At 37.8% G+C, this 15,654-nt stretch overlaps 1 protein-coding gene across 5 annotated transcripts in view; it reads left to right on the forward strand.

Annotated features, from left to right (window-relative positions):
- SLC38A11 (solute carrier family 38 member 11) overlaps positions 1 to 15,654 on the forward strand; it is a 66,876-nt gene that overhangs the window by 14,304 nt on the left and 36,918 nt on the right. For all 5 annotated transcript variants that reach the window (XM_004004648.6, XM_042243794.2, XM_042243792.2 and 2 more), the window contains 2 exons: positions 207 to 313; positions 2,677 to 2,756. In XM_004004648.6, the coding sequence (XP_004004697.1) occupies positions 207 to 313; positions 2,677 to 2,756 (187 nt within the window). The remainder of the gene's footprint in view (positions 1 to 206; positions 314 to 2,676; positions 2,757 to 15,654) is intronic.

Here is a 15,654-nt window from a genome sequence, read left to right on the forward strand (position 1 = left end):
ACTACTGTAACACCATGTGAGTTATAAGTGGATCCTTGATGCTGTTATTTCATAGAACCATGAATAGGCTTCATGGTTCTATGAAACTTATTCAAAATTGTCATTTATGTATCACTTTATAGTAATTGTCATTTTCATAATTAAATATTTGACTGCTTGGGTCACTGGTATTATTCATATCTAATATAATAATTATTGTGTTTCAGTTGATCCTGAAAACTTGCTTATTGGTCGCCATTTCATTATTGTGCTTTCCACGGTTGTCTTTACTCTGCCTTTGTCCTTGTATCGCGATATAGCGAAGCTTGGAAAGGTAATTTTTACGTTTTAAATAAGCAAAGAGATGCACTATGTTACCTGCATTAACTTTGTAAAACCACTGCCTATATGACCAAATTCTTAATTACCGTATTCATCTTTAGTTTCTTTTAGTTTGCTTATACTTGTATTAGAGTAAACTTTGTTTGATAGTTTATCTTATTTGGGAGAACTGATAGTTAAATGCTTGATGAATATGAAATGAATAGGTCCCTTTCTTATTCATTTTTTAAGGCAGATATTCTGATATCAGACAGAACACTTTAATTTTAGAAAATATAAAGAACTATATTAAACCAACTCTATTTACTAAAAAAAATCTATCATTTTTTGTAGATAGTTTAGACAATTTAAAAGTAAATTAACTTTAATGAAGTAAGAATGAATCAGTTAATTTTTTTGTTGTAAATCGGCTTTGTAAATGGCTTAATTTTTTTTTTAAATTACAATGTCTATTCTGCCCATTTTTTATCCAGTGAATTTAAATATCAGTATATTGATTGGTTAAGAATCTGGCCAATATCTGTGATTCTTATTGCTAAAGAAAAATGGTGATTTATTTGTAATAAAACCAATCAAATAAGTATTCAACTCACCACATATGCTTATCTCTATACATTAGCCTTTATTTGGCTGTATTTTTCTCCCTCATTCTCATAAAATGTTTGTATTTGACCCAAAATGTTATTGGCGCTGCATCTACATTATGCCATGCATTCTGAGGAAAAACATTTTTTTTAAAGAATGAGTCATATATTTTTTCAGTCTGTTTTGAAAAATCCAACAGTTGATTAATTTTACTTTTCACTGTGATGTTTGTGTGTGTACAAGAGTGGGGATGATATTCCAGTTTTCTGCCCATGCTGTCGTCTTTGCATAACAGGGATCCAGAAATAAATAAAAATGTATTAAAAGGGACTTTTTGGGTGAATTATCTGAAATATATGAACTATTTCCCATTTTTTATGTTCAGTATAGACATAAATGTTTTCTTCTGAGAGCAAAAGGCAAGGCATTTATGAGAAGACAGCTAATATTCTATCATACTGATAACATTTGAACATTTTGTCCCGAAATGTCCCTTACAAATGTCATACTGAAGTATCTAAATAGATCTCCCAATGCAAAGCAGAGTGGTTCTGGAGTCAGGCTTCGTATCTGAATTCCCCTTCGGCCACTTTCTTGCTGTGTGACCTTGGGATTTTTTTCTTAATATCTCAGTGGATCAGAGGACTCGTAATAAAACCTGCTCTAGTTTAACAACCCAAGAAATAAGATTAATGACAATCAAATGAAATAAAAGCAATTTTATATTTGTCTTATCAGATAAAAAATGCTAAAATGCGTTCATTCATTATAAAAAATTGAGTAGAAACACAAATTTAATGTAATGAGTGAACAGAACACATACACACACAAGCCAGTTTATATTTTGACCTGTTGAAATAGTAACAGAAGAGAGAGAAAGTAGCAGAGAAGACTCTGGAAGCGCAGCTGCTGCTGCTCAGTCATGTCTGACTCTTTAGTTAGTTAGTCAGTTAGTTAGTGAAGTCGCTCAGTCGTGTCCGACTCTTTGCGACCCCATGGACTGTAGCCCACCAGGCTCCTCCATCCATGGGATTCTCCAGGCAAGAATACTGGAATGGGTTGCCATTTCCTTCTCCAGGGGATCTTCCTGACCCAGGGATTGAACCCAGATCTCCCGCATTAGAGGCAGACGCTTTAACCTCTGAGCCACCAGGGAAGCAGCTTTGTCCAACTCTTTATGACCCCACAAACCGTAGCCTGCCAGGCTCTTCTGTCCATGGGATTTTCCCAACAAGGATACTACTGTGAGTTGAACCCGTGTCTCCTGAGTCTCCTGCATTGCAACTGGGTTCTTTACCACTGAGCCACTGGGACACATCAACGGGAGAAACTGCATGGGGAAAATGGACGAATAGAGCTGGAAAGCAGAAAGGAAGAAGCAGAGGCATCCCAAAATGTGTGAGCGTGTAGGTGTAGGGGGATGTTGTGTAGGAAGGGCCAGGGTAAGATAAAGACAATAATAAGAAGCAATTATAGATAGAAAAAAAAAAGCACAAGTCAACACTAAAAACCTGACAAAAAGTGAAAACGTCACTTCACTTTATGAAATAGTCATATTTGGTACTTGCTCTGTTTGTGGGGAAAAAACTAAGAGTGTGATCTGATAAAAATGATAAGATTATTAACAACAATTGGTAAGAATAAACTACTAAAGAATTATATCCTAAAAGCTACATAAATTTAGTCAAGTAAAAAGTAAATCTCCTAATATTTTCAATAGAATTGTCTCTATTCTAAATTGATGTTATATCTTTACATTTTCTTTTGCAGATCTCTCTTATTTCTACAGTTTTAACAACTCTGATTCTTGGAATTGTAGTGGCAAGGGTAGTTTCACTGGGCCCACACATGTAAGTTTCCTTGCTTTATTGGTTGATATTTGACTTATACCCATCATTTAGGCTTTCAGATGATATACTATAGATGCAGAAAAGTTGTGATAGTACCAGAAGCATCATTTAACTTTAGTATTTGATGAAATGCAAGAATGATTACATTAAAATAGACCTACATTTTCCCTTGGATCCTGCATGGCTGATGAGATTAAACTATGTTTACTTACTTATCATTTTAATAACCTGCTCAAAAGATTAAAATAAGGAAGGGATTTTGAATAGCGAGCAATAGGAACAAGGTAGTTCAGTGGTAGATAGCAGAAGGAGCGAAGATGATAGAGGGTAGAAATTCCTGTCTATCCCAGAGTTAAATCCGTTCTTAACAAATTTTCACCAGTCTAGGCTGAAATGAGAATGATAAAGAATATAGTGGATGTTTTCTCTATTAAATGAAATATAGTCACCTTGAAAATCACTTTTTTCTCTACTCAGATTGTGTTCTTTTCTTGTATTAAATGCTTTATCATTTGTGAACTGATAGTGATACTTGGTAGTAATATTTGTTTTTTTATATTATTTGGCTAAATAAAATGTTGGCAACTTGGCATAGGGTCCCCAAATTTTAAAAATGTTACTTGTCAGTAAAATTTGAAGTATAAGTTCTACTGATCTAAACCACACAGTTTTTATGCTTTGATTATAGAATAGATTTATCAGATGAGAACTGGATAATTTATGTCTGTAGTCCCAAGAGAAAGCTAGAATGAAACTAGCCTAAATTGGCTTTAAACACAAAATTGGGTTCCCACAATGCAGAATAAATATTTGTTGAATAAATTAGTAAATAATACATTATGGAGTTGCTATGAGACCTTAAATATTTTCTTTATCTTAAATAAGACAAAATTAATTTAAGACATAATGTCTAACACAATACAAGGAACATGCTGGGTTTTCAATTAATGTTATCTAATAAGAAAAAAACCTGGTGAATAGCTATAATTGATAACAACATCCCCAAGGTAACATTTTTTTCCTACTGATCATTGTTCTGCAAAATCACTTCATTTTCCACTATATATGCTTATGTCAGGCTTTTTAATTTACCAGGAAAATACCGAAAATTATGCTTTAAATTTATTTGAAAAAAGTGTGAAATTTCTGAACTAACTTTATTTCATATCGTCTTTACAAAAAGCATTTATTTTTTAAGGATTTTAATAAAAAGGAAGAGTACAAATATCCATAATATTTATATTAATCTTCTCCTCAAATAACTTAGGAGAAGGCAATGGCAACCCACTCCAGTACTCTAGCCTGGAAAATCCCAGGGATTGAGGAGGCTGGTAGGCTGCAGTCCATGGGGTCGCAATGAGTCGGACACGACTGAGCGACTTCACCTTCCTTTTCACTTTTATGCATTGCAGAAGGAAATGGCAACCCACTCCAGTGTTCTTGCCTGGAGAATCCCAGGGACAGGGGAGCCTGGTGGGCTGCCGTCTATGGGGTCGCACAGAGCCGGACACGACGGAAGTGACTTAGCAGCAGCAGCAGCAGCAAATAACTTAGTCCCAGGTCATAGTTGTATTAGTCACTTTGGGCTGCTAGAACAAAATACGATAGGCTGGGTAACTTGAATAGCAGATATTTATTCTCCCCTATTTCTGGAAACTGGCAGCTTGTTGGGTTCTCTCTGACTTGCAGATGCCTGCCTTCCTGCTGTGTCCTCAGTGGCAGACCATGAGAGAGACAGCAAGCTCTCTGGTGTCTCCTCTCATAAAGACCCTAATTCTAAACCTAATTGTCTCCCTAAATCCCTCGTCTTCAGACACCATCGCACTAAAGGTTAGGGCTTCAGCATACGATTTTGTGGGCAACACAATTCAGTCCATAGCAAGAGTGATTTTGAAATATACCTGGTTCACTTCAATGTGGCCATATAGTCTTTCATCTAGTAAGCACTTGTTGAATGCCCGTTGCTTCTGTTTTGCTGTGCTGTGCTTGCTGCGTGTTGTTCATGATCAACTATGGAGAAGGGATTTATTTTAAAAGAAGAAATGACAGTGCAGTATTAGGAGTGAAAACTGGAAGCGTGAATGAGGGGCAGTGGCAATGCTGGAGAGTCCTTAGTAGTCCGAATTAAGGAAGGCTTCCCAGAGAAAGAAAAATATGATCTGGGAGTTTTGAAAGAGGAATCTGAATTTTCCAGATAGATAAGAGTATAAAAGGAATTACAGGCCTTAGAAATGTAAGCATAAAAGCACAAAAGCACATATTAAATTCTACTAGATATACTTAGCATCCATTATTTGTGGTTGTGGCTGTTTAGTCACTAAATTGTGTCCAACTCTTTTGCAACCCCATGCATTGTAGCCTGCCAAGCTCCTCTGTCCATGGGATTTCCCAGGCAAGGATATTGGCGTGGGCTGTCGTTTCCTCCTCCAGGGGATCTTCCCAGCCCAGGGATCAAACTCACATCTTATGCTTTGCAAGCAGTTTCCTGCACTGCAGGCAGATTAGTTACCAACTGAGCCACCAGGGAAGCCCATAACATTTATTATATTGGTACTGTACCCAGCTCTGGTTTTCAAAAGCGGAGTTCAGAGCCATAAAAGGCTAATAGCAATATCGAACAGAATACAATAATAATTTTTGGTTAAAATGTTAAATTGTATAAGATAGCTATTTTAATTGAAGCTTTTATCATGAAAAGGAATTCTAGAGAATAAATCAAGTTATAATAAAAGGTTTTCTAGATCTGATAAATAGAGTACTACAGGACAATATTAAAGGGGAAAAAAAAGTAGCTAAAAGGTGAAAGTAAATAAATGTCATTAGTTGACCCCCAGCGGAACATTTTAAAACAATGATGTTCAACTCTCCTTCATATTAGAATTACTTGAGTAGCTTTAAAAAATGCTGATGCCAGACCCCCACTTGCAGAGATTCCGAAGAAATTGATGTAGGGGCCACGCAATTGGGTTTATTCCTTAATGATTGTGAGTCTGTGAATGAATATCTAGAGCTTCTTAAGTTGAAGAGATGAAAATCACTTTTTAACTGACACTATTTTCTAAAAATAGACCAGAGATTTTGTGTTATTTATTTTAGTGATTGTTGTGTCATTATTTTCATGATTCATCCTTCACTTTTTTTTTTTTCATTATCTTCTGCATACACAATGTGTGAGATACTGTTGTGAACACAAAAAGAAAATTTCTCTGCTCTGAGGGGCTCACAGTTTAGTGGGAGAAATAAGATGATGAAATAACTGTCATATGTGCATTGTATCTTGATAGAAAGGAAAGAGGAAAGAGAAGATACTTCCTGGTGGCACTAAATGAATTGATTTTTTTATGGCCAAAGAGCTATTTATTTCTGTTATAAACAATATGTGACCTGTATATTTTAACCTTCCTCTAGTGCTAATATCATATTTTATCTGAGTCTTTGAAATTTTCCTAATAACAGGGATTATTTACTTAACTATTCCAATATTTAGATGTTAAAGAAGTGTGTTTTTAATACTGTGCTGCCTTTTATTTCTGTTTAAATACTACTGCAAACAACTTCTGTTTGTCCAGATTTACAGTCAGGCTAATCAAACCCTGTGTTCAGGGGCTGGCATAGTAGCTAGTCAGGCAGGCTTCTTTCTGAAAATGTGACAGCCTAGAATGCCTATAATCCATAAAACATGAGAAATTCAATACTCTGTGTGTGTTTTTCCTCATTTTTGTTCAGATGAATGATCAGAAATGCTTTACTTTTTCATAGGGCTTTTAAAGTGGTATTTGAAAAAGATCTTTAAACCTGCTATCAGAAAAAGAGGAAGGTCTGCAGTGGCTCGTGCTATTGACCTTGTTACTATGGAAACACCTTTTTAGTGGTCGTGTTTTAAAAATAAAACACACAATTCAATTTCCTTTCTCATAACTCATAGGGCCATAAATTCTGCTTTTTGATATGATTTCAAATATCTCACAGTCCAACGGCTTTCGGTTCTTTTTGGAAATAATGTTCAGTTTTATTGTATTTCCTAACCTTTTGCTTTCTAAAAACTGAGGTGCCGAGGCAATTTAATTGCTTTCCAGAAAGTGTGCTAGTATCAAAATGCAATAACACAGTTTTCCTTTTTTTTTCCCCAAACTACAATCAGAAGCATTATCACTGTGAAACCTTCATTCTGTGCCTCACTAATATTCAATTCTTTACATTCAGGATGGAAGTAATAGTATGCAGGCCAAATTTACATCTATTTTCTCCTCATAAAACATCTCTTTTACAATAGTTTAATCAATAGTGCAGTGTTCCAAACATAATTTCCTAAAAATTTATCTACACTTTTAATAGGTATTTATGCATATAAAATATAAAATATGTCCTTTCCAAGGTTTAGTTTTGTTAACCCCTTATTCATTCTAACCCTGAAATTCCACAATTAAAGCCCCATAGTAAGAGGAATTACAGGGGGGATTAAAGAAGGATCAGAAAAGAATCATAAAGACAGAAGAGTAGTGCATATTTGAAAAGGAAATGATTTGTTCTGGCAAATACCACTGATATTTTTTTGATGATGCATAAATTATTGCCTTTTTTATTGCAAATGAAAAACAATAGAACCAGTTGAAGTAAAAGAGAATTTATCCCCTCACACAGCTATAAAGTTCAACGCTGTTTCTATTGTCATATTTCATTGTATTTAGGAGCTCAATCAATAGAATCATAGTTTTTCTTTTTTCATCTGTTAGCTTTGTTTCCGACTTTGGCTGTAGTTTCTGAAGAATTTCCCCTCCTTGTGACAAGACGGCAATGGCAGTCTTAGCCTACATCTATTCAAGTCCGATCCCATAAAAAGAAAAGGAGCTTTCTCGTGTTTGTTTGTTTGTTTGTTTTTAACCTCAAACCTCACTTCAAGTATTAGTGTGGATTGGTTCTAATGAGAACCCATGATGACCATGCCCTGTATTGAGTTGCTAATGTTTATGTTACATTCCTACCCTTGGCACTAAGGATAGGATCAGCTCAGCTAAAGCACATAGGCTATGGGTAGAGGAAAAGGTACCCGAAGGGAAATAAAGGCAATGATGCCAGGAGAAGAGTAGTCTTGGGACTTCACTGGTGGTCCAGTGGTTAAAAATCTGTGGGTTTGATCCCTGGCTGGGGAATTATGATCCCACATGCTGCTGCAGAGCAACTAAGCTCATGCGGCATAACTAGAGTCCATGCCACAATGAAAGATCCCACACGCCACAACTAAGACCCAAGGCAGCCAGATAAATGAATAAATATTTTTCTTAAGGAAAATTAGCCTTTGCATAGTGCAAACTATAGATGTTCACTTTAAGTGGTAGGAGGTTACTGATAGGAGTTTCAATCAAATGATATAAGTGGAAGCTAACTTAGAGAAAATTAATACATAAGTTAATTTGTCAAAAAACAAAACCTTTTGTCTTTTAAAAACATCAGTGTATGAAAATCTGCCAACGAATCAGTGGCTTAAGTTATTAAGACATCTAAAAAATATCTTTTACCATAGGAGATATCGAACATGTTGTAGATCAAGCCAAAAGATGGAGCCAGAGATCCCCAGGAGATCTTGAAAAGTTGGAACTCATAATATAAAGTGATCCCTGGAGAAGATGGAAGTAATGGGATAATAAAAATGATCTTGGGACAATAAAAATTTCATATGAAAACACTTTCTGGCCAAGAAAATTTTCCTAAGGCTACTTCCATAGTAGTCAAATGTGCTCACTCGTTTGTTAAAGTACCATTTTACTCCAGGTTCTGGAGCACTAGTGTTGTGTTCTCAGACCAAATGCCAACATGAAGCAACAAACAGAACCATCGTTTGACTTGAGTTTGCATGAAAATAGAAAAAAAGACAGCTGCAAGGCTATATATTCTCAGAGAAGATGAGTCTAGTCCCTGTCACAGTGGAGCTGGAGGAGCAGCCTAGGCTGGTCAATAGTAAGAACTCATTCTATTCACTGTCAATTGTTTTTTATAAATGGCTGATTTAGTGAAGCTTGCCCCCTGTGTGTTATTTCCAGTTAGGACCCAGACTGGTCTCTGGTATAGATCAACAACCAGAGAGCACAAAAAGAATAGCCTGTTCTTTCACTTAATAAGCATTTATTAAATATCGTAACTGATACCAGTCACTCTTCTAGGTATTGAGGCTACAAAGATGAGAAAGCACTGTCCCTGACCCCAGATATTTATAGTTTGTGGATGGGGAGAACAGACATTTAATCTTAATATAATATTTAATAGAATTATTATACAGTGCAATGGAAACAGGAAGTGCCCTTAGCCCAATCTGGGCAGGCAGGAAATATGTCAAGATAAGGCAGTATGTGATCATCTGCCTTTAAAACAATTACTTGGGTCAAAAAAGGAGAGGAGGGAGGGGTAGGAAGCTAATGCTGGCAGAAGTGAGTGCAGCCCAGAGGTGTGATGTATATAATCACCTAAAATTTATTTAATTTATTTATTTTTAATCGGAGCATAATTGCTTTAAAGTGTTATGTTGGTTTCTGCCATACAGCAACATGAATCATCCATAGGTACCCATATGTTCACTTCCTCAGGAACCTCCCCCATCTCCCACTCCTCTAGGTTTGTGACATAAAGTTCTAATATTAGGAGATACATTGGAAGGACACTGCCATTGGTTAGGGGAGCAATCAAATGAAATAAAGTTGCCCCTCGAGAATTTTCTCAAAAACTATCTTTATTTTATGTTTTTCCTGTATTTTATCATAGGTTTAGCAATAGTCATGTCTCCATATCATCTCTTTTGAAAAACGACCAAGTATGGTACTTTCCCAATCTACTGACCTCTGTTCTCCCAGCCCCAGCCACTGTACAGCTTCTGTATTTGGTGATTCTGAAAGTCTGGCTAGAGTGAACAAAAAAATGATCATAGAGACCAACATGGAAGGAAAGCTTTACATGTAGTGCTGAGAAGGTAGGCTTTGTTCTTTAATGATGGGTCAGTTAAAGTTCTTCAGCAGGGCAGTAACCAGAGCAAGACTCCATGCTGAACTTCTCTTGCAGCAGAAGTGAGGATAGATGCAGGTATAAAGACCTGACAGGAGGCTATCTATAGCGAAGGCACTCAGGCAAAAGGCATCTGGAACAGTGTAAGAGGCAAGGCTGATAGAAAAGAGGAGGAAAAAGAGGAGGGTATTGCCAAGGTTTTCAATTTGGACAACCAGAATGGCAGATGGTCCAGAACTCACTACCAAAAGAAGAAAATGGAAGAGTCTGTTCAGTCAGTAACCATTTACTAAATGCTTACTGGGTCGGTCACTTTTCTAGGTTCTGGGGAAGTGAAGATCAGTATTGCCCAGTCCCTTTCTGCAGGTCTCTTATAACTTATTGGTGGTGCGGTGGGGTGGATAAACACGTAAAAGATAACCTCAATAGGCGGACAGAATTAAGAGCAGGGTGCCAATGGGAACCTGGAAGAAAAACCCCAGCTTCTTTTAAGCTGTTAACCAGGATGAAAAAGGAAACAAGTCTGGAAAAAGACAGAAGTTTTTTGTTTGTTTGTTTTTTAATATCAATTTTGAGTAACCGTTGGGGTGGAGAGGAAGGAAGAAGAAATTTTGGAAATGCAAGTCTGGAGTTTAGGGAGATTGTATAGAGACAAGATTGTATAGAGACAGCACATAACAATAAGGTGAAGAGAGGTATGACCCATGTAGAACCCCAGGTAGAACCCCAGAGGTAAACACAGTTGACCCTTGAACAACATAGGTTTGAATTGCGTGGGTCCATTTATATACAAAGTTCTTTCAGTAGGAAATAATACTACAGGATCACAATTGGTCGAATCCAAGAATACAGAACTCAGATAGAGAGGATCAACTAACTATAAGTTATACCTGGATTTTTGATTGTTCTGAGGGTCAGTGCCCTCAAGCTTTGCATTGTCCAAAGGTCAGATGTCATAATCTGGAGCTCACACATCTGAAATTACATTTATTTTAATGGAAACCTTGAACACTTGCATTTAAAAACTAAAGAATAAGTTTTGATGTTTCAAGTGATACCCGGGAAGAATGTTCCTGAACAGCTGTATGTGTTCATGCAGACTGCAGTTGTCTGTAGGACTGATTCAGAAGAAAAGCAAGCTTGGGAGCGAGGAAATGGCAAAGTGCTGTCAGCTGATGCAGAGCTGGGGAAGTGGTCGGAACTGCTTATGTCACTAATAGCTTGTGGTGTGACAGGAAACGTGGAGCCTTTGTTTGTGTGCCAGCCAGAGCACTTAACTCCCGGATGTGCCTGGTTGAAGAGGTTAATATGTCAGGCTCTCTTAGAAACGCAGGCTCTGCTGAGATTGTATGACTTGGAAGGTGCCTGTGTTTAGCTGAAAAGGGTTCTTGCAGGTACAACATGTGACGTCCCACCCTCCTGACTGGAGGTCTGATGTTCTGGTGATCAGAAGCATGCCTCTGCAGCTTGTTTTCTCCAGTCTTTGAAGACTAGAGATGTATTTGGTAGGGCTTGCTGTCTACTGCTTTACCTTATTATTCCTCAGCTGCTGTAAAGATATGGACAAGGGTGTCTTTTAAAATAGGGTGCAAAGCTTGAATCCAAAAATCCAAACAGAGATAATTTTGCAAAATGAATCTACCCCCCACCCCCAAACCACCCCCCATGGCAAACAGAAAGAAAAGACTTCTGAAAATTTTCTAACATCTGTCTGGATTTTTCAGACTAAGATAAACAGTCATTCTTGTAAAAGTATTTACAAACTGCTACAAGTGAGTCTCTATTTCTGTTAGTATTAAAATACGTTACAACACTAGAAGCACTACTCCTTAAACAATCTGAACTTTATAATAAGCCTTCATTATGTTGCCATGATGTGAAGATGAACTATGGACAGAGGTTCGTGACATTGTACAGGAGACAGAAGTCAAGACCATCCACATGAAAAAGAAATGCAAAAAAGCAAAATGGCTGTCTGAGGAGGCCTAACAAATAGCTGTGAAAGGAAGAGAAGAGAAAAGCAAAGGAGAAAAGGAAAGATATAAGCATCTGATGCAGAGTTCCAAAGAATAGAAAGGAGAGATAAGAAAACCTTCCTCAATGATCAGTGCAAAGAAATAGAGGAAAACAACAGAATGGGAAAGACTAGAGATCTCTTCAAGAAAATTAGAGATACCAAGGGAATATTTCATGCAAAGATGGGCTTGATAAAGGACAGAAATGGTATGGACCTAACAGAAGCAGAAGATATTAAGAAGAGGTGGCAAGAACACACAGAAGAACTATACAAAAAATCTGCATGACCAAGATAATCATGATGGTGTGATCACTCACCTAGAGCCAGACATCCTGGAATCTGAAGTCAAATGGGCCTTAGAAAGCATCACTACAAACAAAGCTAATGGAGGAGATGGAATTCCAGTTGAGCTATTTCAAATCCTGAAAGATGATGCTGTGAAAGTGCTGCACTCAATATGCCAGCAAATTTGGAAGACTCAGCAGTGGCCACAGGACTGGAAAAGGTCACTTTTCATTCCAAAGAAATGCAATGCCAAAGAATACTCAAACTACCACACAATTGCATTCATCTCACTTCCCTGGTGGCTCAGACAGTAAAGCATCTGTCTACAATGTGAGAGACATGGGTTCGATCCCTGGGTTGGGAAGATTCCCTGGGGAAGGAAATGGCAACCCACTCTAGTACGCTTGCCTTCAAAATCCCATGGACGGAGGAGCTTGGTGCAGGCTACTATCCATGGGGTCGCAAAGAGTCAGGCACTACTGAGCGACTTCACTCCACTCACATGCTAATAAAGTAATGCTCAAAATTCTACAAACCAGGCTTCAGCAATACGTGAACCATGAACTTCCAGATGTTCAAGCTGGTTTTAGAAAAGGCAGAGGAACCAGAGATCAAATTGCCAACATTTGCTGGATCATCGAAAAAGCAAGAGAGTTCCAGAAAAACATCTATTTCTGCTTTATTGACTATGCCAAAGCCTTTGACTGTGTGGATCACAAGAAACTGTGGAAAATTCTGAAAGAGATGGGAATACCAGACCACCTGATCTGCCTCTTGAGAAACCTGTATACAGGTCAGGAAGCAACAGTTAGAACTGGACATGGAACAACAGACTGGTTCCAAAGAGGAAAAGGAGTACGTCAAGGCTGTATATTGTCACCCTGCTTATTTAACTTCTATGCAGAGTACATCATGAGAAATGCTGGGCTGGAAGAAGCACAAGCTGGAATCAAGATTGCCGGGAGAAATCTCAATAACCTCAGATATGCAGATGACACCACCCTTATGTCAGAAAGTGAAGAGGAACTAAAAAGCCTTCTGATGAAAGTGAAAGAGGAGAGTGAAAAAGTTGGCTTAAAGCTCAACATTCAGAAAACGAAGATCATGGCACCTGGTCCCATCACTTCATGGGAAATAGATGGGGAAACAGTGGAAACAGTGGCTGACTTTATTTTTGGGGGCTCCAAAATCACTGTAGATGGGGATTGCAGCCATGAAATCTAAAGGAGATCAGTCCTAGGTGTTCACTGGAAGGACTGATGCTGAAGCTGAAACTCTAGTACTTTGGCCACCTCATGTGAAGAGTTGACTCATTGGAAAAGACCCTGATCCTGGGAGGGATTGAGGGCAGGAGGAGAAGGGGACAACAGAAGATGAAATGGCTGGATGGCATCACTGACTCGAAGGACATGAGTTTGGATGAACTCCGGGAGTTGGTGATGGACAGGGAGGCCTGGCGTGCTGCGATTCATGGGATCGCAAAGAGTCAGACATGACTGAGCGACTGAACTGAACTGATTTTTCTTGTATTTTTTTTCTAGAATCAAGACTTGCTTTTGGTTCTGTTTCGAATCATGTTTTGTTGGGTGTTCAGTTTATCTTTAAAAAAAAATTTTTTTAAGCAGTTTTTAGGTTACAACAAAGTTAAGAGGAAGGTACAGAGATTCCTGACAAACCCTCTACTCTCATACATGCATAGCCTCGCCCATTACCAACACCCTCTACTAGAATGGTACATGGGTTACAATTGGTGAATCTAGGTTAGTACATCATCATTACCCAAAATCCATAGTTTACATTAGAGTTCACTCTTGGTATTGCACATTCTGTAGGTCTGGACTAAATAAACATGCAGTGTATTTCACTTCCCCAAAATTCCTGTGTGTTTCCTCTATTCGCCCCTTTCCTCCACCCCTAACCACTGGAAACTGCTGATCTTTTTACTGTCTCTACTGTTTTGCCTTTTCCAGTTGCCTTTTCAACTACAGTTGAAGTCATAGACTAAGTAGCCTTTTCAAAATGGCTTCTTGCTCAAGTAACATGTATGTAAGGTTTGATCATGTTTGTTTGTGGCTCGATAGCTCATCTCTCTCATACTGAGTAATATTCTATCATCTGGATATACCAGAGTTTATCCATCAACCTACTGAAGGATTATCTTGGTTGTTTCCATGTTTGGCAATTAGGAATAAAGCTGTATTGCATTGGTGTGGCAGGTTTGTGTGTGGAATATGTTTTCAAATTCCTTGGGTAAATACTAAGCAATGTGATTGCTGGATCCTATGATAAGAATGTGTTTAGTTTTGTTAGACCCCATCAAACTGTCTCCTAAAGTAGCTGTACCAGTTTGCATTTCCTCTGACAATGAATGAGAGTTCCTATTGCTGCACATTCTCACCAACATTTGGAGGTGCCAGTGTTCTAGATTCTGGCCAGACTAATAGATGTACTTTTTTGTTTTTTTCTTGTAAGGGGTACAGTGGTATCTCAGTGTTGTTTTAATTGGCATTTCTCTGGTGACATATGGTTTGGAGCATCTTTGCATACACCTGTTCGCTCTCAAGGTATCTTCTTCGATGAGGTGTCTGTTAGGGGATCAGGGGATCTTTGTCCATTTTTAAATTGGGTTGTTTGTGTTCTTATTGTTGAGTTTTACATGTTCTTTGTATATTTTGGAGTTAATGAGTCCTTTGTGAGACGTCTTTTAAAGATATTTTTTCCTCATTTAGCTTTTGATTTTGCTTAATTTTGTTATTCATTTTCCAAATGCTCAAACGTATAAGACCATCTGTCACTCTTGTTATTTTTACTAGAGATCCCCTTTCAGAACCTTTGTCCTCTCTCTTTTCTAGACAGAATAATTTCTCAGTTTGCTGTCCCACTGTCTTTCTAGGACTTCCTTTCACCTCTATGTTGTGTTAGACACCCTATATTCAGTTTCTCAAATCTTTGTTTTTCCTTTGTTTTGTCCTTTAGCTAGAGCATCCTGAGTAGCTTCCTGGTGTGTCTGAAAGCACACACAGGGCTTTAGCAAAGAGAATCAGCTCTCTCACATCATTAGCTCCCTCTGTGTTGTTGTTCTCAGCAGTTATGAGTGACATTGTAAGCATCCACTTCCCTTTTTTCAAAATGTCTTCTCTTAGTGATGTCTCTTCTTCCACAATCCCCTCCCCTGGGGATTTGTCTTTCATTTAAATTCCTTTAGTATCATTCTAGTGAGGTCTAAGACAAGAAGTTAAGTTCATGTGTCCCATCCACTGAGTTTAATTGGATGTCCAAGTTTAACACTTGATTATTAATTTGCCTGCAGATTTAAGTATAAATTCAAACATTTTATTTAAAATACATTTTCCTCCTTAGGAAAGTTGTTCCGTTGTTTGTGAGGCTTGCGCTGTGCCATGAAAAACAGCAGAGAGATTGAGGGGCAGGGAGAAAAACTACCTGTATTAGCACTTAATTGAAAGTTTTGGGAAAAGATTTCTGTGTAAAAAAAAGGACTAAAATAAGATTTTATATTACTTTGCTAAATATTTCTTTAGCCACCCCCCCCCACCCCCTGCAAAATTGGGAATCAATTACCTCTGCCAGTTATTTGTGCATTCAGTG

Source organism: Ovis aries, chromosome 2, assembly GCF_016772045.2.
Source record: "Ovis aries strain OAR_USU_Benz2616 breed Rambouillet chromosome 2, ARS-UI_Ramb_v3.0, whole genome shotgun sequence".
NCBI lineage: Eukaryota > Metazoa > Chordata > Mammalia > Artiodactyla > Bovidae > Ovis > Ovis aries.